Raw genomic sequence first — 20,850 nt, 5'->3', positions numbered from 1 at the left:
AATAGTGACTGTAGGCTATAGAGGATAACGTCTGTTCAGCAGTTCACTAGGGTAATCAGGGATATTTTTCTTTCGTTTTTTTGAACAGTAACATGCCCCCCCCCCAAAAAAAAAAAAATATGGGTAGGTTGCATGACTCTCTCTCTCTCTCTCTCTCTCTCTCTCTCTCTCTCTCTCTCTCTCTCTCTCTCTCTCTCTCTCTCTCCACACACACACACACACACACACCAGGTCATAACATGAAATTAAAGATGATACTTCTTCGAGTGTATAGAAAGAAGTATTATACAGTGTAAGAGTCGTGAATGAATGGAATAAACTGAACGAGGAAATAGTAAAAAAAAGAATGCATACACAAGGTTAAAATGTAGTATGATAAGTGGAGATGTTTTAAGAAATGTTGCCTTACGAGTGTAAAACTCCCTCCCTGTACAATACAGTAAGTGATTACACACACCTGTGTACAGCTTCCCGTACTATGCAAATAGGTAATTACACACACGACCGTGGAATTCTTTCTTTATTTTGTACAGTTAGGTAATTGCAAACAAGTGATCACTCTCACGAGTGCAGAATTCTCTTTCTTTTGTTTACAAGTAATTGCACACACACACACACACACACACACACACACACACACTGGAATGTACAGTGTGTGTGATGTAGATTTACGTACGAGTATTCTTTGAGCAATTAGCAATCCAGAAACACAAACTAGACATTTATCATTTCCAGTTTTAATACTTAACCGAAATGCTGTCTTGTGCCTCGGTGCAGTACACTATCATGCTGCGCAGTTTTTTTATGGCAGTCTTAGTACACTCGTATTTCATCATTGGTATGTCTGATAACAGTTCAGAGGAGAGAGTGCATTACTTTTGTTAGATGGACGTTTGATTTTAGCTGATGATATTCGGTAACCTCCACCCTGATCGCTGGAGATATTCACAGTGGCCACACGCCGACCACCCATTCCCTCTTGAGCGCACCCAGACATGCAAGACTGTGCCATAACTCCAAGGATCATAATGGCTAGTGTATCGTGCACCATATCATAGACGATGCTGTGCTATTCATGGTTGTTTATATGTCCGTGCTTTCTACCGATAGACCTTACCTCTCTGCTCTATGCCTCTCCTCGCCTTAAACAAGACCTGTTCACCATCACGAGCTGTCTTACCACATTAATTTATTCTTGGCTGATACAGTTCAGATTAATAGCACTGACCGGCAGGGATATCCTCTTCCGACACCATTCCTTCGAAGACCCAGACCTTGGACGAAGGTGGTTGTTTAAGACTGAAAATCTTCGCGTTTGTGATTTTTTATTTCGAAAGCCGAAAGAGGCTAGACGCATCTCTGGCTGGTCCTGTCATGGAGTGCATGAACCGACAAGGAAACTGCCAAAAGTCGGGATGGAATTCCAAGAAGAGAAAGTAGGACTTGTTACACGTCTGTAAAAGGAGTGAGTGGGTGTAAGGTTAAATCCGATCCAGACACGTCTTCTTAGATGTACGTTTCTATAGGTGTCTGTCCATTTATTGAAAAATTAGTGAGGGACTCTGTGTCCGGAACTGGGTCAAGGAGTAGGCCAGACGAGATCTAGAAGTGTAATGTATGGATTCTTTAGTCATGGAAGCAGTTGAGGAGATAGTAAGATTCCAAGAAGGAATTAAACTGGATGTATGATATGAACTAAATACCACATTCAAATTACCAGTTATTTTGATGACAAATGCTAACAAGTCACCGACTCGGGTTAGTATATTAGGATAAGGATAAAATTGGGAAGAGAAAAATATGAATGAATTTGTACTTAAGCACACTAATGATGCTAAACCAAGAAGATACAGTAAGCTGTAGAAACTACTAGTGAACTTGACAGAACTTATGTTCCAAATATTGCGCGGATTTATTATACTTAGGTGAGGTTAGTGTAGATGCAGTGTATGTACGAAGACACACAGGAGAGATTTTTGTATTGTAAGGAGTTACAGCGTGTGTAAATCTAGATATAAGCAAATGGGAGAATGCTTGCAGAAGCAGTTTAGACTGGGCTACAGTTTGTTGAAGAAAACGGGCACCAGAGAAGAAAAAAAGTAAGAATTTTTGACAGCAGTGTATAAGATGGCGAGGACTGCAGCGAGTAGAGAACAAGGAACTAAGAGGAGATGAACGTTACATTATAGGTCAGCTTTAAGCCCATTCTCGTCTGTGATGTTAACAGGCGTCTTACGTGGAGGAATGCGGAGAGATTACTTATGAAACAATGCTTACTGCTGAGAAATAAGACACGCAAATTAATACAGGAAAAGATGAGAGCGCATCTAGCAAATGGGGAAAAAGACAAGATCTATAAAGTATAAATGTTCACCCGTGAAATAGGATGGCTGAACTTAGTGGCGGTGAGAATTAGTGACGAAAAACCCTTTATATCGTAGTTAGACCAGTGTATTGGGACGGAAGAAAAACTTCGGTGATGCAGAGAAAAGAAAACAGTACACTTACAAGTACAAAACTGAGGAAAAGGACCTATTACAAGCACGACTGGTGCTTTCAACAAACGATGCATCATTTGGGGAGGAAGATCTAAAGGACTAACCCCTTAGTCGCAATAGGTGCAGCATACATCTATGTTTGTTGTATATGTATGTATATCAAGTGGGTAGTTAGCCTGATTTAAGCTCAAGCTGAGCCAGGGTTAGTACCATCGCTCAGTGCGACCTCAAAACGGGTGCATTTCCCTAGATCTTTCTGCTCTAATTTTCGGATGATACTAAGCGTTAGCTCGCTTGAGCCGCGGAAATTGCATTTCGAATCCTTGTCTGATTCTCGAAAAGATTAATTTTGTAGTCAAACACAAGTAATGTCGCCACCCGAAAATTGGCTTGGAGCGCAGTCTTTGAACCGTTATCCAACCACTACTTGCATTTTACGATCGAACTCTTAGTATCCTTGACTGGAGCATTATAGTTCAGGGACAAGACTCTATGCCTTTAAGTTTGCGTTGACCTAGTTACCCATATTTTTACGCTTTTTGCCAATATTTTGCATTATGTATACTTATTGCTTTGGTTTTATGCAGCTTTTGGACCAAATGACTGTGGATGATACTCGAACGAGCTCTGATGAACTGGTTGTCACAAAACCTTGACCTGAAATCAGGTTAAACTAGCTCCTTCCTGAAAGAAATTGACGCCATCCAACCACACCCAGTCATGACATACCGTGTGTGAGGGGCGAGCCGAAATGGCTTCGTCAGTGACTCAACACTCTCATGCACCAACAAAACTAGTGCGAACCGGCAGGAGTTATAGGGAAAATCCATTGGAGGTGTTGTCTCGCTACCGCTATGTGAGTTTGATACAACCAGGTCCTACTGTTTGAAAGTCTGTAGCGCTACCATGGACTTATCTTACTTCTCCCCTTTGGACTCTGTTAAGGAATGTAGGTGTTTAGGCTGCAACTCGCACTTTTTTTTATGTACCATTACTTAGCAGTGAGGTTATATATTGCGTAATCTCTAAGGAGAAAATAGTTATAGTTATCAGAGGTGTGAGCTATTGGTTTGTTTCTGTAGCTTACTAAAGACAGCATAATTCCAAGAATGAGAAACAGATAAATGAGAACAGTAATTGCCATGCATCACCTAGGACTTAAGCTCTCATAGCTGGAAGTTTTTGAATGTGCCGCTACTTGACTCCCTTTTCACTGTACGTTTAACCCTATTTAAGTCTCGCATGTTAGGATCCGTTCATTTTGTTTGTTTTACGTGGTTTTAGGTGAATTCGCCGATTTCTCGTTCAATGTACCTAATATTACCTTACTCGGCCGACTTCGTTGTAAGTACCAGAAATCTTGAGAACCCGTCAAAATACACATAAACAACTAACTTGGTAAAAACCAAAAATTAGTAGCGATGGTCTAGCCAAAGCGAGTAATATCAGAGTATTCGACTTGAAGGTTCTACCTTCGTTTTTAATCAAAATGTTGTTTCACCATCGCAGGTTAACGTGAAAACCTTACATTACGAAATCTGTGATGATGTGATCCCTGATGAACAACGCTGCTAGAAAAATTGTCACATTTTTAACTCGCATGTTGAGAATCCTGCTTTTGACCAGTTGAATTCTAATTAATTGTTGCTGTGTAGTGTCATGTTGCATGGCTACATTAACATTAAATCCAACAATACATTTGACGGGAATTTAATCTAATATACTGCACGCACTTTTACAAATAGAGCGTATCCTTAATTCTATTAATGTCGTATCTACTGTTGAGAGCGTAGTCATCTAGTTATCCCGGTGGACTGATTAATACTATTCGTTTAGTAAATGACATATTTTGAATGAATCTTAAAGAGCAAAGTACACGAAAGGTCCTCACATGGAGTACTTCCGTCTCAAATATCAAGGTGACATTAAGGGAGTCGGCTTTGTAGTAAGAGTTAATAACTGATAATTACCAGCCTGAAAATAGCCTAAAAGTTAATAACTAATAATTACCAGACTGAAAATAGCCTAAGACCCAACAGCACTTCAGGCGAGGTGCGGCAGGCGCCGTGCCTCTAAAGGTTAATCACTTATGGCCGGAAAGAACCGATTGGGTGAAGGCATGTGGCAGTGGCCGTTCATTCCACCTTCACGACTACGGCTCCTTGCTCCGCACAGCTGTGGACCACCTTGTGTTACTGGTGTATAGCACTTAGACAACCATGCAGACGAATAAAGTGAAGCGAATATGACACGAAAAGGTGAATATTACAACTTAAAAGGACATGCAAAATATGCTAACACAAGTTTACTTAATGCATATTGCTTTTCTTCTTACCGGAGGAACATACGTACTCTCCGTGCGTGGCTGTTTGTACCTTTTAAGTCGAAAGGTTGATGCTTATCACTCTAACCATAACGGTGTGAAGCCTAGTTAGATCCATTGCTCTAGACCACTTTGCCTTCGCTTAGGGGCTTCATGGTCAAGGTTTGGCCCAGGGCCCAAGACCACTCAGTCAAGGTCTGGCCCCAGGGCTACTTTGTCAAGGTCTGGCCGAGCGCCTTTTAGCTTCGGCACATTTGCATGTGTATGCCCTATATTTACGGCTGATGTTAATGCAAATGCAACTAAACGGATTCCAAGAAGGGCAAGAGGTCGGGTGTCTTGGTGAGGGGAAGAAATGGTGTGGAGGCAGGCTGTGTTTCGGGGTACAAGGCCTCTGGTAGGGCTCGAGAATGTTAGGTTGGAATGAAAATACTCCTGGAAAGAACTGGGTTGGCGGGAAGGGATCGGACGGATATGGGCCGCAAACTAAGGAATAAGTCGGGTTTAGGCTACAGATTATCATGACAATTTTGTAAAAGAACACAGGCACAGACGCAGGATACAAATGGGCTGCACACATTTTGCTCAGTTGACTCATAAGGAACAGTGAATTTCCCCATATTTTACGAGCAGATAGCATAGTACAGATTGCGATTGACATTTGTATTTGTTGCTTCTGAATATCATATTGTTGACATTTGTCCTTATAGGATAATGATTAGGTTAACATCTGTGGGTCAGTCAACGCCTGCTTACTTTTATACAAATTTTTGCTTGAACTATGTGATGAAGAATGTATGTGAAAAGATGATCGAAAATGGGAATCTGACACTCAGATCTGGTTAATGCAAGTTCTAATAAGTTAAGAGAGTGATAGCACGTAAGAACGTGATTATTTTTGCATGGTTATGCAGGATATTTGTGTTACTGCTGGGTTAGAGGTAAAGGATGCACTTCTTACTGGTATCCTTGAGATGATTAAGTGAAAAGTGTCAGAGATGGGTGAGGCCTTGTACGCTACGGATCTCTATGATTAAGAAGTTTGCATGAACCGTACACGCAGTTTTCTTGCACCTCTTGTTTTCATACCATGATTTATTGTTTCCCTCGTTAGATTTCTGAAATCTAGCATTTGTTTCGATCTCTTAAACGTGCCAATGAAATATTTATGTACTTGATTCAGTGCTGGGAAATTTCCATTGTCTTAATGTTCATGCTCTGCGTGTGAACAAGAAAGGAGACACCTGCACAAGCTGTAATTACTGGCTTGTGGGCCATAATGCCAAGGTGTTATGAGCTTGTGGCGGGGATGTGGTGTGGTACTTAGGTAAAGGAGGACTGTGGGCTAATGGGAAGGCTATGGGTTGGTGGTAGGGTAGGGTAAGCCTGTAGGTAGGCTGGTGGGAGGGCACTGAGATAGTTGTAGGGTAGGGTAGGACTTTGTGGCTGGTGGGAGGGTTGTGGGAGGATGGTATGGTAGGGTAGGACTGTGGTCCTCAACATAGCACCCACCACGCGTCGTCCCCGACAAGAGGCATCTCAGGCCGCTTCCACCCCCGCGACTGACCTCTTTTCCCCGGGCCAGTCAGCCATCATACCGCAGGCTCGACCCTCCCTACCTCCCTCCACGGAAGAGGTAGTAAGGCCGCACGCTGCTGCGGCAGTGTTGGTGCCGCAGTGAGTGCCGCCGGTGGGACGTTACAGCGCTTCCAGACCATGGTCCAGCTCACGGTGCCTTGCTCAGCCCCTGGTGAGTCACTAGCCGACATAAACATGTGTGGATCGAAGAGGAAACGAAACATGGAAGTCACTGTCCATTGTGTTAGGGATCCCTACTTATTGGAGTGCCTTCGCATCAGCTGCTTGACCCTTAACCTTCCTGCGCCTCCATCTTCTAGCCTCTACGCCAAAAATATTTACGGTGACGATTAAAGACAAACTGTCGTCTCAGAAGTGAGTTCCCTGAAGACGTCGTATCACCTGGTGATTTCCTCGCCCAAGAACTACGTCAGTCGTACTTGTTTTAGTATTGAAATACATAGTGAAAATGAGGCCATTGTTCGCATCTTCGTCAGGCTACCTCGCAAAGTAGGAATATGGCAAATGCGCATGGATGGTTTAGTCTTTTAAACGCTCTTCGTGATGCGTCATTATGAAATGGTGCGGAGCACTTGAGTTAAGAGAAACATTAAGAATTGATGTGTATGTATCGATATCTTGCTGCATAGAAGCCGGTTAATCTACTTTTTTTCGACTGACAACCTTACCTAGTTATGTGTGTTTACACCTCCACTGTGGAGGCTTGAGTGTGTATCGACAGGACAACGACTGTTATAATCCATCAGCGTACGCCAACATCGACCTCCCTATGGTGGGTAACGGTCGCTTTATATATATATATATATATATATATATATATATATATATATATATATATATATATATATATATATATATGTGTGTGTGTGTGTGTGTGTGTGTGTGCAAAAAATGAAACACGATAAGTTCCCAAGTGCACTTTCGTGTAATGACCACATCGTCAAGGGAGATACAAGAATGAGATAGAAGACGTAGAACATTCAAGGTGATATACAAGAAGAGACGTAGCTGGGACGCCACTGATAAACAAGCGTTACCGAATGATGGTGTTCGGGTTGTGTTCGGGTCTGACATGCCCATCATAAATTCTTTATGCGGACAAGAAAGGAAACTTTATATGTATATACTGCCAGCTGCCAGGTTTAGATAGTTTTTAACATTAAATTTAATATTTTGTGTAATATAACGCTCCGATGTATGCAAGAAAAAAATACCCCTTCAAAATACATCTTAACATGTTATCGAAGAACTTTTTGACTGGAAGGGGGAGGGCCCAGGCTGGAGGCATAGATGCTTCTTATTATGTATTCAGTAGACCAGAAGATGCAAGTGTTAGGTCGGTACCATCAGCCACAGGCGAAATTTGTACCATAATAAAGTTCCGCCGAGAGAGGTGTTAGGTAAGCCGAGCTTCTCTCTCCTCCCCGGGTGGGTCTGGCCAATGAGCGTGTTCCTCGCGGAGGTTGTCTCGGCCAGGAGGAAGCGCTTGACATGGGAGATCGAAGTGCCGCTCTTAACTAGGTTGTACCAACTGATAATCCGTGGGCCACAGGATCTTGAAAGAGTTGCTTCATGCTCAAAAGTGTCATGCCTAAAGAGGAGCATATTTAGCAGGATAATACATCTGAGTCCATCTTTACATTTGAATAATGATCCAAATCTTGCTCTCTACATGAGGCACATTTGTGCATTCACACTTTGCACGTGAACGATTATTCGATGTGGATTAAGTAGTGTTACAAACCAGTTTCAACGCTTGTTTAGAAGAGAGTGAAAAGTTTGTATATAAGATGCTTAACTAAGAATTGAGTTGATTACTGCGGGCCTTTGGCGGTCATGAACTCCAAAGAATCTACAACGTTCGTTCAGTGTTAAAGATTAATGATAGAAAAAAAAGGTGTTTGATACTTCAGTATTTGCTAAGACAAGGGAACAGAATTTTAATTCAGCAGTGGGTAATACCATATGTGGTAAAGTATACTGTATACATAGAGTTGAACTCTAGATTTAAATCTACTTGTTGACAATTGCTCGCTCTCACTACCAGTTGGTAAATATTGTTCTTAACAAAGGAATACAGTTTGCATATTTGTATTATGGGCATTTTCATGCTTCCTGTGTGATACAGTTGTAAATGAAGCTGAAATACACATGCAGCGTATAGTTCAGCATGCATGACTAATATTATTCAAGCATTGTACTTTGAACAGAGTGTAAAATAAATTTTCTTTTTTTTAGGAGACAGCCAAGAAGATCAGCTAGTGTCGGATGATAAGCCGCCCATCTGGCGCAGTATGGGCGTGCGGTGGCGGGTGGTGTGGGCGGCCGTGGGCGTGGTGTTGATGATGGGTGTGGCCTCCCTGGCTGTGAGGAGCGTCGCCCGTTTTCAGCACCTGCAGGCAGTGGTCAGCCCAGCCTTCTTCACGCAAGGTCAGATACATTAATCAAAGTGTCTGTTTCGCCAATACTTCGTGAGACATTTAAGTGGTGTAGAGAGTTTGAGCAGGTTTATGTGTAGAAAGTCAGGATATGTGTTTCACGTGTCTTTTACCCCAGTTGGGCTCCCTCGCTATTCTTTTTCCCCTCTTAAGATCCTTATCATTTTATTTCCCCCCCACCCCATCCCCCTCATTCGTCTTTCCTCAATGACTTGCATCATTCAGCCTTCCAAACTTTACCATCCTCTCATCTTCATACTCCATAAACCCCGGAGTATCCGACATGTAAACATTATACCGTACATCCTCCTTACTATTATCCGCAATAACTTCATTGTTACTCCGCCTGCCCCTTGTCTTACTCGTACCACCTAAAAGATATTTCTCGTTTCTTTTATTATGTCCAGCTCTTCATCTGAGCATTTCTTTGTTTACTTTCTGTTCCAAGTCGCTCTTGTCTTACTTTTTTTTGCTCGTCTTACTTTTTTTTGCTCTTGTCTTACTTTTTTTTTTTTTTTTTTGAGGGGTGGGTGTCCTTTATGTAGACCCCGTGTACTGATCTGCTGCTTAAATTCCGTCCTGAGGATCTAGTCTGCCAGACTGTTAATGCTGCTGGTCTCCATCTGTCAGTATGTTGTGCAAATTGGCTGGCCTGGTAACCTTAGGAAAGACGGTATTTAGGGGTTCCCGAAGTATAGTTACAAGTGCTCCCTCTTTGCATTCCACAAAGAATCACAGCTTCTTGTCGAATCTGATGTCCACAATTTACCACGTCATAAGGGAATCGTGGTCAGACATGTTGCCTTTCCACAGAAAGAAAACCTAGAGCTTCTTTGGGGAGCCTCTCCGCCACTTAACTTTCACTCTTACGGTCTCTCACGCTTTTGCCGACTGTGTAGAGCAACGCTATTGGCCTGTTGGAGCTTGACTCGAGTGAACTTTATATTTTTATCTTTTTTATCGCAGAGGGATGAATGGGAGAATGTAGAAACCACTAGAAAGTGTACGCACGTTCTAGGGAGAATGCCAAGTATTATGATAGCAGAAGAATGTAGTTTCAAGCCTCTTATTAGGCTGATGTATGAGCATAATCGAAGATACTGACAAGTGATGTGAACAGACGGCGCCTCCCTCCCCCTTCCCGTACGAAAAGATAAGGCCTGGGGTTCTCAGATTATTCACCTATTAAATGTTCCCTGAACAGTTGGTCATAGATATGGAGGTCAGTGTAACAAAATCTTTCATCATGGTCCGTGCACTCCACACCGTCATTAAGCGGCCACAGGCTGACTTGGTTTTAACCCACCCACTGACCGCTAGAACCTCAGCTGCTTCAGGCTGTGGTCTCGGTGGTCCGCTACTATACATAATCACTGCTCCAGGACGCCTTTTACAAAGTTGTAGCTATTCTTCTAGTCCTTTCTTATTTTCACGCACTGGCTTCGTAAACTAAGAACAGATTTATTAAGTGTTATGGTTACAAGTTTACTTTCATATCGGCAGTTTGTACCCACAAGAGCCGCGAGGATGGAGGATCCTCAGACACTGTTCTGGATAAACACCATATCCACATTTCTAAACGAAGGTGAAACTGACTCGTTATCTAAAATGATAGAATATAGATTATGAGAAATAACCTGAAGGCTAGCCTCCAAATGGTAAACCTCTTTATATATACGATAGAATGCACCGCAGAGAACAAAGGAAACTAATGTGTTTGAATATGATGGACATTCTTTAATCTTGGACAAACATGAATGTCACAACATGGAACTTAAAACCACGATCCCCCTCCCCGCACACCTTTATCCGGATAGGTGTGGCTTCCTTGATTACTTGTGATTACCTGTTTGTGCAATACGATGAAGAGAGTGTCTCCCATTAGAACAGTCTAATAGAAGCCAGTCTCAAAACTTTAAATCGCGTTATATAATCTTTTGAAACTTAATGATAATGTCCTACCGATGACAGTGCACTTCTAATTATGAAAACCCCGCAAGTGTGTGTGTGTTCATTCGGCCGACTGGTTTTGCTTCGTATATCTGTGTGATTCTAGTGCAGCGTTTTTTTTTTTTCCGTGCGACATTGATAAAAAAATTTTCAGCCACGGTAAAATATGGATCATTTCTTGTTTTTTCATGAACATTCGTGTGATTCAAGATATTCACACATGCCGTATCATAGGTGCATTATAAACATACTACTATATGTAGCGAACGAACTATGAAAAAAGTAGTGAATCAAACAGAACCGATCGCTCTATAACCTTTTCTAGTTATTTATGACAATGAGATCAAGACGTGGGTACGATACAATGTCTCATTCAGAAGTGTGTTAAGACTCAATACGTGATTCGACAGAATGATTGAAACGACCTTGACCATGAGGAGCATCCATCTAGTGGATGACTATTTGTTTTACGAAGGAATGGAAGTATGGCGGACAGCGGCTTAATGTAACAAGTCCTCAGTTCAACCAACTGAGGTGGTGATCTGGTCAAGTTTTCAGTGATTGTATGCAAGAGAGAAATCAAAGACTGAATGATTTTTATACTTGGTTTAGTTCTTGGTTGCGCGAGACATTGGTTGAAGCATTCTTCACCTCCGCTGACAAGTGAGGGAAAATCAATTTATTTTATGACGTGCTTGAGTGTGGAGACGGGTTGAGAGCCGTACTAATGCCCGGTAGTGTCCCTGTAGGGCCAGCCATGGCCATGGGCGTGGTGAGGGGTGGAGCAGTGGGGGTTGCCACAGTGGCACGCGTTTCCCCGCTTCGGGCTACACATTGTCCTCCTTGTCGGACTGGCCTCTTCTTGCTAGTGATTCTTGCTACTGGTGTAGGTAACTTGCTGCTGGTGCTGACGATTCTTGGTTCTGATTCTGGTAATTCTTGCCACTGGTGCAGGTAATTCTTGCTTCCGTTTGTAATGCTTGTCGCTACTGCAGGTAATTCTTGCTGCAGATGGTGGTTCTTGCTACTGATTCCAGGTAATTCTTGCTGGTAGCTTGCTACTTATGCAGGTAATTCTTGCCACTGGTGCTGATAATTCATACTTGCAGGTGATTTTTTCACCTGATATCGATATTTTTCGTTACCGTTTCTGATTATACTTATTAATGCTGCAGGTGATTTTTCATCCCAGGGTTGATGATTCTTGTTAATACTGGTGCTGGTGATTTTTGCTTCTTGAGCTGGTAATGCTTGTTATTGTTGCAGATGGTTCTTGTTGCTGATGCTGGTGATCTTTGCTGATGCTGGTGCTAGTGATTCTTGCTCTAGTGTTTGTGATTCTTACTTCTAGTGCTGGTTTCTTGCTGCTGGTGATTTTTGCTACTCTTGTTGGTGTTTCTTGATCCTGGTGATGGTGACTTTACACTGTTGCTGGTGATTCATGTGCCTGATGCTGGTGGTGTCTTGCAGCTTTTTCTGGTGATGAATCTTGCTACTATTGCCGGTAATTCTTGACAATAGTACTGGTGATTTTTGCTACTGTTGCTGGTGATTTTTGGCATTGGTGCCTGCCATATATGATATCTGCTTGTGTATATACTATTGTTATCTGCTGTGGGTGACGGTGTGTGATGATGGTGACGATGATGGTCACTGTGGTGAAGGTGATGATTCTTGCTACTATTGCCGGTAATTTTTGGCAATGGTGCTAGTGATTCTTGTTATTGTTGCTGGTGATTTTTGGTACTGGTGCCTACCATAAGTGATATCTGCTGGTGTAGAGATAGTACTGATATCTTCTGTGGGTGATGATAATGATGGTGATTATTATGGTTGTTCATCTGACAGAACTTGATTTTATAGATATAGCTGTGAAAGTAAAGACTACAGGAAAAAATGTGCCACATTAATAAAGTAAACTGAATGAATTGGGGAAATGTACTTTTTTGGGCTGTAAAACTGTCCTTTGAAGTCACAAGATTTATGGAGCATATGAATAATATTGGTAAGTTTTCAGAAATCATTCATTTAGTTTCCTCTGAACATAGTGTTTAATATGGCATATAGTGTTTAATATGATATGCCAGACCTGCATTCTGAATGATGAACTTCCTATTCTTCTATTATCATACACTTCTTTCTTATAAAATTGAGTGCAAAAAAAAATCTCTTATTTCACTTACTCCCACTGTGTGCCAAGTCAACACAGACATTCACACGACTAGACTATAGAGCTCTTCATGATTTTCTTTTCATGTGTTTTCCCATCATCAGCATCTTACACCTAGTGACTTAACTATACATGATCAGCATTCTTTCCCTTGGGACCATCTGAAATGCACGTAGCTTTTAACAGTTCATTTACTGTATCTACCTCTTTATTCACAATCTCTTTTTCTTCACAGCTTCATTCATAGTCATAGCTACTTATCACCACTCTTTCATCTCTCATACAGCCTTCATATTATGTAGGTATATCATTTAAACAGGCTTTCAGCCTTGCACCTTTCACACCCCATATCCTTCTTACATCTTTTTACAATCCTTGTTTTCCTGATTTCACATATGCTACATACATTATCCATTTACTTCTTTTACTTTTGACTTAGCTCAAAAGAACTTACGTTTAACATACTAAAATCACAGTTGGGACAGTCACTTCGTCATGTAAGCTTCCTCACACTTTACTTGAATATTCTCTCATCAAAGCTCTCGGTGCACCTCCAGATGTTCTCCTTTGAATGACCCTCATCTCAGTTTCACAGATCAGATTCTACTGTTGGTGACAGTGACTGCATAGCAACAACAATTCCTCAAATATGAATGGATAACAACAAAAGTACTTCAGAAATTATTGGATAACCATACAAGTACCTCAGATGATTGGATGCCAACACAAATCCTTAGAAATTATTGGATAACATTTACCCCAACAAGACAGTAGTGTATTGATGAAAGCTGAAGACAGCTTAGTGTAATAATGTGGGCTGAAGACAGCACAGTGAAGTGCTGTGAGCTAAGGACACAATACAGTGTAGTAGTTTTAGTTGAAAACAGCACCGTATATTGTCGTTGTTAACTGAAGACACAGCTTGCAAAAGCTGTACCAGCTGATTACACATTGTGATATACTGATGAGTTAAAGACAGTACATGATAGCTGCATTAGCTGAAAACAAAGTACATGATAATGGTAGCACTGAAAGTACAGCAGAAGCTAGTGGTATTAGCTGAAGACAACCACAGGGTAGCTTTATTATGCTCAATACCTCTGATGAACATTTTATGCCTATAGCATCAAATGTTGCTAAAAGGCTTTCAGCAATTGTTATCGACAAAGAAAAGTTATTGTATTTAGAGTTGCTGCCCCTCCAGTACTGTGCAGTATTATATAGGATGCAAGGCAAATCTTACTTTATCATTTTCTGATCTAATACAGGGCATCATGATTAATGATTACTTTCATTACAGGTGCAGTAGAGGTGAAGGTAGGCTTGCTGATGTCTGGGTCAGCTCTCGACCAAGACCTAAGGGAGGCCACGGTGCTAGCTGCTAAGGAACATGTGGCTGCTCATGCCGGTGTCGTGGATGTGCGCCTTCGTGAGGCTCTCACAGGGGGAACACCCTCAGGTGCCCTCCAGGCCTTCAAGACTCTGTGGATTGAAGGTGTAAGGGTTTTTCTGGTGGATAGTGATGGAGAAGAATTAAATACACTATGTCGCTATGTGGAGAACTCGGGAAAGGAGGCATTATTAGTGTCCCCCACTGCCTTAACCTCTGATCGAGGCTGCTCTGCCCTGATCTCATTATCACCTCATCATGGTGCACTCATCATAGCAGAAGTGGCCAAACTAGCAGGTACTGGCATAACCCACCTTATTCCTGTGGTCACCAGCAGGGAATTGGAACAAGTGGCACATGTGGTGGCAGCAGGCAAGGCACAGGGGATCACTATAGCACCCCCAGTACAGCTGCATGTCTATAACTCAACCACCGCACACCTAAAGGAGATTTTAGCTGCCTCACCGAGAGCAGGTGTATGGATGTCAGTGGGTGCTGACCTGCCAGAAATCATGGCCTCTTTTGGTCATATTTTCCATGGTCACCTCATCATGTTACACACCCATCCCGCCCATCGTGCTCAGCTTCTCAGCCACCCTGTTGCACGCACAACTGCTGAGGCCCTTGCAGTATGCACCGTTGCTTGGGCAGGGTCATCCCAGGTGGATGCAGTCAACCGCCGCCGACTCCTGTCCACCCTAATTCCCCAGAACCCATTAGTGGCTTGCCTTGCATATGATGCTGCCAGCCTTGCCATGCTGGCAATCACTTCCACTCATGTATCAAACATCTCCAAACTTCGGGATAACCTCTTGGCCCATGCAGCTCAAGTAGGTGTCACTAAGCCTAGGGATGTTTTGGGTGGCAGAGTTTCAGGCTGGTCTGTGCGAATGAGATTAGTTGCAAAGCGTTTAGTAGGTCATGTTGTTCTGCAGGAATCACCATGGCTTTTAGAAGGTGTGACACAAGTTGAAGGTGGTAAGGGGCAGCCTTGGGTGGTGATAAAGGAGAACCATTCCCCTACCCGTCTAGTGACACAGGAAGAAATTCAAGCACTGGCAAGACATGTGAGTTGTGATGTAAATGCATGGGTTGATGTGACAGCCCACGACCCCTTAACACATCAGCCAATCACCACAGCATGGCAGTCCACAGCAGCCCCTCCAATTCTCTTAGTTCATAATGGATCCCCAAGAGGTTTTAGCATCCGAGTTTGGTGCCAAAACCACCACAGTACCCCAGATGTGGAGATTGGATGCCAGGGTGCAACAACACACAATGACTTCCTGCGTTGTGTATCAGCTGTATCTGATGGATCTTCAGGCAGCCGACGCCGCATTGTGCGAAGCCTTGTTACTAGACATGGTTTCCCAATCCATCGTCAACAGAAATATGGACCTTTTACCAAATCTTGGAAAAAGTTAAAAGCATTTTTCACTCATGAAGACTTTACATCAATGATTCCACAGATTGGTGGATGTTTGGGATCCTCTGGAGGTTGTGCCTTTTGCTTTGTATTTCTTCTGTGTTATGATGTTAATATAAGTCCTGGAGTATGTTTTGGAGCATGTGGAGTAGCAGTGGGTGGATCATGTGCCACACTCTTAGCAAAGGGAATTCAATATAAACTGGACCACACTGTTGTCTGTACAGAGCTCTTCACTCAAGGCCGCCTATCTCTATCTTCATACCTTGCCGATGCATCATTTGGGACCCGCCTCGCCACAACAAATGCCAGGGCATTGCGTGGGTACCAGCTGATAGCAGCACCCTTAGTGGCTGTAATGCAGGTGTCCCCCACAGTGAGTGACATTGTGGAGACAATGGCAAGGCCTTGGGTTAGACATATGGAATACCAAGAAGGAATACATGTTGACAATGATGTCTTGGGCTACTTGGTCACCACTATAGGCCTACCATTGTGTTCATTAGTAGCTGTTATGGTAGATCATGTTGATACCATTGCCTTGGTAGCTATGATGGCTGCCCTGTGTCGCCAAGCCAGGACATGATGATTCTACCCATATTTATGTCTAAGAGTTGTTATATCAAAGCATCACTTAAGAATGAAAATACAAGTTCATTTCATGTGCTAGGCAAGTACTTTGTGTGTGAGAGAACATTTAAAACTTGCTAAGCTCACAATGAACTTTAGTGCTGTTTTGCTACCAGTGCCCAGGAAATGCTCCTGTGAGACAGAAGTCTCAAATGCTCAACAAACTCAGGTATATTTGTGATAAGAACGTCTTTTTGGCGTCCCAGTAGTTTTATGGTACTTTTACCTAAATAATATTAAGTTTAGTTAGCTGACTGTACCGAAACAAGCAACTTGTGCTACTACTAGTCCATCACCCCAAGTGGTAACTATATATTCCCCTGTACTGGCCACCTCCACTGTCAGAAAAGACTTTATTGCCTTGGCAGTATTTCTGATGATATTCAAGGCATTTTAGCTGTCTTGAAGGACTACCACGTCATGTGGTTCTGTAGAAAGACACAGAGATTCAGTATTCCTCATAACCTGTAGAACCCAGTGTAATGGAACTTGTGGGTTGAAAACTTTAATGGTGGTCCATCATTCTGTATAGAGCCATAGTACAGTATGAACCAGGTCTGTGGTAAAGTTCGGGCTTATGGAATTCTTGGAAGTGATTATGATGAGCTGTTGGTGAATTTCAGAAAACTTAAGAATTATCTTTTGCGTGAATTTAAAGGACTTGGAAAAGTTCAGCATGAGATTTACTGCAAACACTCGTTTATAGTGGTATTTTCATCAACATATCACTCCAACACATTAATCATTACCTATATCTTTCATGGAGTGTATCATGCCATATCATTGCAGACTAGAGTGACCGATCTGATTCTGTGTGAGCCTTTTCTGTTTTATGTACTTATCCTAGAACTTGGTGCTAGTGTCTTAAGAAAATCATTAAAGTTTTGGATGGGCTATCAAAGGCAGGGGCAGCAACATCTCATATGGTTTTGAAGCTGTTTAGGGAATATAATATATCATAGTATATGTCACATTAATTGTATCTTATGATACAAAAGGTAATTATTATTTTTCTTTCATAGAAATCAAAATATCATGAAGGCAGCCAGCATTCATGCAGCATGGTACCATGAGACAGAATCTGCTTTAACATATCAGTTGTGTTACAAAATATCTTTTTAAGTTTAAGTTAAATGTTAAACAGCCCTTTTGAACCCTCTGGGAAAACCTACTTTCCTTGTGTACGTGAAGAACATCCTGTGCATTTTTATGCATTATACACTTGTCTTTGAATGTTTAAATTTCATTACATGAAAGGTCAATTTCACCTCGGTAACTATAAAAAAAACCTCATGCACATAGAGCCCAACATATCAAAGATGAGAGTAGTAACTAATAACCTGATGACAGTGATGCCCGCAATAGACAATTCAAGGAAATCTAACTACTTATTGGAGGATGACTAAGAGGGTATGCATGTCAGAAGTGTAGGGAACAAAGTAAAAGGGGAAAACCAAGGAGGAGGTGGAATTATGGATTGAAATATGCTTTGAATGTTCTGGACATGCAGGAGAGAGTGAGGCATGCAACAGATAGAGTAAGTTGGAGAAATTTGGCATACAGCGGGCAACTTGTTTTCAGTGGGCTGAATCAGGGCATTGAAAGCAGTTAGGGGAAACCATGGAAAGGTCGATGGGGCCAGGTTTGGATGGGGGCTTTGGTTTAGGTGCATTATACATGACAGCTAAAGAAAGTATGAGAGCAGTTAAAGCTATTTCTTTATCTTGTCCTGGTGCTACCTCACTCATGCAGGAAATAGCAAACAGGAATGAAAGGAGAAAATTACCTAGAAAAGAAAACACTTCATCTAGATACCTTACACTTGTCCTAAACAATATCATAAACTATTGGTTAATATTTTGAATGAAACATCTGTGAGCAAAAGCTTGCAGGCACTTGATCAGGCATTAACTGATGCAAAATTGCATAATTTAACACATAACCTATCACAAAAGTAAAATTTTTACTTAACATTGTTCTAGGAATATTAGTTCTCTTAGAATACTTCCCAGGGAAGCTTTGAGCTTGTATGTTAAGTTTACTTTAGGTTAGTCTAAACATGAGAGAATTGGAAGATCAACAGAGTCAGGTATTGACCTTTTTTAGTATAAAAGAGGAACATAAATGTTTGTGGGGCCTTGTTGTGGATAGTGAGCTGTGGTTTTGGTACATTGCACATGGCAGCTAAAGAATGGGTACAAGTGAATGTGGCCTTTCTTCTTTCTTCCTTGCACTGCCTTACTAATGTGGGAAAAGGTGAACGAGCAATAAAAAGAAAGATGTTCTCATGGCATAGCTGTTGTTATTTTTTTCCAGTCAGACTGCCTTGAGAAAAGTTATGAATGACATGAGACAGAATTTTTTAAGTGAGTGTTTACAGTCAGTCAGTCATTCATTTAAAATTTAATATTAGTACAGGCAGATATATATTTTACAGGGTAATGAGGGAAAAAATACAAAGCTCTTGGAGTAATGGGCAGGTCTTCGTTATACTGGAGATTAGGGATGCATGGAAGGTGAACTATTTGCAATCTGCAGGTGACACTGCTCTGGTATCAGGCTCAAGAGAGGAACCTCGAATGATAAATGAGATTGAAAGGGTGTGTGAAAAGAGAATTTTAAGGGTAAATGTGAATAAAAGTAAGAGTATAAGATGTAGCAAGGGAGTGAGACAGGATGGTTTCATTGTATATATGAATAAGGAAGACCTGGAAGAAGTGAAGTGCTTTAAGACCTGGCAGTGGATGGAACTGTGAAGGCTGAAGTGTGTCACAGAATGGAAGAGAAGATTAAAGAAGTGGTTAGTGTCTGTTAGGGCAAAGTTGGTAATCACAAAACTGCAGTATGGATGCAAGTCGTAGGACTTATGTGCAAAAGAAAGGAAGAAAGTAGAACTGTCAGATATAAAATGCCTACGGATATGTGGTGTAAGGCACACTGTCTAGAGTTTGGTTTGATAATGAACAACATTCTGATTTCACATTAATATCATTTATGTAGACCTTCAGAGTACTATGTAAGAGGCATTGAAAAACAGTTTTCATCAGTCATTGATGTACCACAGTCCATCTACACTGAAGATTGATTTCAGGCTTTTCTGGTGACGAAAAGAATAATATAAATGATATCCTTCCTAAAGTATTGAAAAGGAATGACAGTGTAAGAGAGAGGTGTGGTAATAATCAGTTTGACTGACAGGGCTGACTAGGGTGTGCTGAATTGGTTTAAGAGATCAGAACTGGAGGGGACAAGCTGAATTGGGAGACTAAGGTGGAGAAGGAAGGATGAAGTTAAGGCTTTCAGGTACCGAAACCTGAACATTCAGGAGAATAAGTGGTGTGCATGGGATAGCATGAACTGAACTGATGTAGTATATGTGACAATATGCTGTTATGGGGCTCAACTAAGGTATATGAGGTAGTCAAGGTAAACCATGGAGTTATTCATGGGGCTTGGCTACAGATGGTTGGCTCTTGTTTCATTTCTTTATACATGATAGCTTGAGAATGGATGTGTGCAAATGAGGCCACTGTATGTTTATTGCTAATGCTACCTCACTAAGATGGGAGAAACAGGCATGAAAAGAAAATACATGATAAAAAATTGTATCAATAATTAATATGAAACAAGAAATAAATGACACATGGTGCTTTGCTCTTGACCATCTAATAAAGCAAAATTCTTTTAAATGTACTTTATGCACACATACATCTACACCATATCTGAACAAATGTGTAATAACCCATGAATGGACAGTAACTCCTTGTATGTATATCTTCATCTGTAATACTTTTTGTTTAATTAAAGATCAACTTTGTTCTATCTATCTATATCTCTGATGCCTGTTCCAATTAGAACTCCCTCAAAAGGGTGGCCATAGCAACAGAATCTCCGTAACTGAAGAACTCCAGTGCTGCTTCTTTGCCTTTAATGCCTCACACAAAACAGGCCACTGGCAGAGGGCAAGTCTAGTGCAGTGTTTGCAGAGGCTCCTACCTAATGTTCCTAATTACTTCTATCTAATGCACCTACCTACTACTTCTACGTAATGTTTCTACCTAATACTCCTGCCTAAATGTTCCTACTTACTACTATCCACCACTCCTACCATTTTACCAAAAGGTAGGGCTAGCACATAGTGCTCACTGTATGAAAATCTGGAGTTACAAAGAATGAGCTGCATGAATTAAGTGTTATCAATGTTGTCAAGTGTTACATATTACAGGGAGAGATTGTGTTTGTGGACAGAATGCCAGTAGTCCACACATTAGTGAGGCAGAAAGAAAAGACATCTACTTGGGTCAGAGGAGTGCAACTTGAATAGAAAGTTACCCAGTACAACTTAACAGTAGGGGTATAAATAAGTATCATTTATCACCACTAATGAGGAAATTATAGGTCTATAGGGCCTTCACAAATATACATA

General features: G+C 41.5%; 1 protein-coding gene across 1 annotated transcript in view; it reads left to right on the top strand.

The window, feature by feature from the left end:
* The window catches only part of LOC139763847 (uncharacterized), a 56,711-nt gene extending 36,465 nt beyond the window's left edge, over positions 1-20,246 (top strand). Inside the window, exons 2-3 of the mRNA XM_071690191.1 lie at positions 8,659-8,850; positions 14,279-20,246. Of these exons, the coding sequence (XP_071546292.1) occupies positions 8,659-8,850; positions 14,279-16,380 (2,294 nt within the window). The 3' untranslated portion in view covers positions 16,381-20,246. The remainder of the gene's footprint in view (positions 1-8,658; positions 8,851-14,278) is intronic.
* The last annotated feature ends 604 nt before the right edge of the window (positions 20,247-20,850 follow it).

This window comes from Panulirus ornatus, chromosome 48 (assembly GCF_036320965.1).
Source record: "Panulirus ornatus isolate Po-2019 chromosome 48, ASM3632096v1, whole genome shotgun sequence".
In the NCBI taxonomy this organism is placed as follows: domain Eukaryota; kingdom Metazoa; phylum Arthropoda; class Malacostraca; order Decapoda; family Palinuridae; genus Panulirus; species Panulirus ornatus.
The sequence above is the reverse complement of the archived record's forward strand: the minus strand, read 5'-3'. Positions and strand labels throughout refer to the sequence as shown.